Source organism: Gloeophyllum trabeum, assembly GCF_000344685.1.
Source record: "Gloeophyllum trabeum ATCC 11539 unplaced genomic scaffold GLOTRscaffold_00308, whole genome shotgun sequence".
NCBI classification, from domain to species: domain Eukaryota; kingdom Fungi; phylum Basidiomycota; class Agaricomycetes; order Gloeophyllales; family Gloeophyllaceae; genus Gloeophyllum; species Gloeophyllum trabeum.
Window position 1 is genome coordinate 317 of NW_006920716.1, and position 2,191 is coordinate 2,507.

Sequence of the window (2,191 nt, forward strand, 5' to 3'; positions counted from 1 at the left end):
TGTACGTCTTGATCACTCAAGCTCGTCATCGCACGGCGGACTTGTATGTGCGAGAGATACAACATGCAGCAAGCGTGCATCGCTGGCTCAGAGCCATCCCAGCAGAGAGCCTCGTAAACAGGATGCAAAGGAGGGAAGACAGAGTGGAGGGGATAAAGGTGGGATATCGAGAACGTCGAAGACGCGACACGACGGTGGCAGGCTCCAACGCTCGGAACTGTCCGACGCGTCTCTGCCAGTGCGTGATCGATGCGATCCTCACTCACCATGGCTGTCCTTGCCCCCTCGTACCAAATGCCTCTCTTCCACCGCGACCATAGCATCCCCATTGACTTTAGCGTCTCATCTGGTCCAGATGCATCATGGATCCTGTCGCATCTCACGGGTTCAATTGAGGACGGTCTAATGTACATAGATAAGTTGAATGTAACAACCTCTGTTAACAGAGTGCCACATTACCTATTAGAGTGCCATTCTCGAAGCAGACATGGCTTTGGCAACAGTGGAGCAGCTGTACACTCCCCGGCCATGTGTAAAATGTAAGCTATGCCTCATAAGAGTCATAGAGTACTACTCACTTGTCTTGTCGGTCTGAGCACGAGGACAGTCACCAGATACACCAAGTATGACTTGATACGAGGCCGAAAGCTTCAGACAGTCTACCGAGGGTGCTTGGACTTGGTGCAGACCCGTCCAGACAAGTCGTCCGGAGCCGTCCATTGGTCCCCGGTGGCTAGCCCTCTGGAAAATGATGGTGAGCACAACTCTTCCGTAACACCGGCTTGGATCTCGGAGGAAGATCTGGTCATCGCTCTCCAAGGTCAGGGTCTCCGGAGATCTGATCAGCTTGGTGCTGCTCCCTTGGCCCTTTCAGCAGCCACGTATTGGGCTCTCAGTAATGCTTCAAGTTACTCTTATAATCTGAGGAGGCTAAAATTCATTCTCACTCTGAACTCAACATAAGAGGAACAATACACCAAGAGCTGTAAATTGTCAGAAAATCGAAAGAAATAAGGATTTACATAACATTAGTCAAAGTGCTGTCAGAGTGGAAATCGGGTGTCCACCGTTGCATGCTTCCCAAAGAAATTGCAGCCGATATGCAGTCGCTTATCGGCTGTGACTTCTCTGGGAAGCATGTCACGACGGCCCTGAAGACCTCGGGCGCTACAACACCCATCACATATAACGCCTCTGAGGGAATTGGAACAAGGCTCGCTGCCCCCCTATGGCGAGACTATGCTCGTGTACTCTACCACCGCTTCTGTACCCTCCCGTCCCATGCAACATTTCTCTGGCAAGCTGCAGTTGACAGCACTAGATATGCCTACTGTAAGTGCCTGTCATAGCTTCCGAGAGCCGGTCCTCATTGCAACCACAGTGTCGCATTCACGCTCTGATCTGGAGTCATCGGGGTGCAAGAGTGTCGAGATCAAGTTATGTGGCGGTGCGATAACGTCTGAAGCGCGTGGCTGTGTTGCCCGAAATGTAAGTCAACGGCGTCGCGCATTGCGATCGCAGACCTCGCACTCACCTCTGCGTTGCCCCAGGCCTCAGAGCTACCCGTCCTCTAATTGCTGCTCTGAGCTGACGCGGACAGGACGAGAGATGGAGGAGAGGGGATATCTTGGACGGTACGGCGCGTTTGATTTCGATATTCCATTTGCCGCTCATGGACGAACAAGTAGACACTCGACGGGAAGCCATAGTCCTCGGAGAGCGGCTGGAAAAAGAGAATGAAGGGGAAGAGCTGCGCACAATCACACGGGCATGGCTGGTGAGTGAGTCAAGTCCATTTCCCTCCGTGATTCATAGCTGAATAATCCCAGAGATCCGCAATTGCGTTCCATCATATATACGCGTTCCGGCCTTATACGCGACACCTCCATCTCGACAACTTCCCAGCGCCCGCGCCTCTCGCCATATTTTGCCTTCTCCCACGTACGACAGGGCACCTGGAGCGGCGCGTCCGCGGTGTAGGAAGGCAGCGTAGATGGGATGGCAATACATGCGAGGTCGAATCGGTCGACGTTAGGTGGTCGACGGAGGGCGCGTATCGAAAAGGTGCGTCCTGGACTATTCGTTCGTCAATTCTCCTGCCCATGTGTCTCGTTTTGCCAGGATGTTCACGGCTACCCATGAATTCGCAGTTTGAACGCAGGAACACTGCAAGATCCAGATTCCCCCTCGA

At 53.1% G+C, this 2,191-nt stretch overlaps 1 protein-coding gene across 1 annotated transcript; it reads left to right on the plus strand.

Moving 5' to 3' along the window:
* Positions 1-267: 267 nt before the first annotated feature.
* Positions 268-2,064, plus strand: GLOTRDRAFT_97356 (uncharacterized protein; the record flags this gene model as incomplete). The annotated part of the gene is made up of 7 exons (XM_007873545.1): positions 268-407; positions 447-539; positions 615-895; positions 1,033-1,332; positions 1,382-1,488; positions 1,601-1,777; positions 1,830-2,064. Coding segments are annotated over 7 exons (1,333 nt in total), but the record flags the coding sequence as incomplete, so codon positions are not given.
* Between the last annotated feature and the right edge of the window lie 127 nt (positions 2,065-2,191).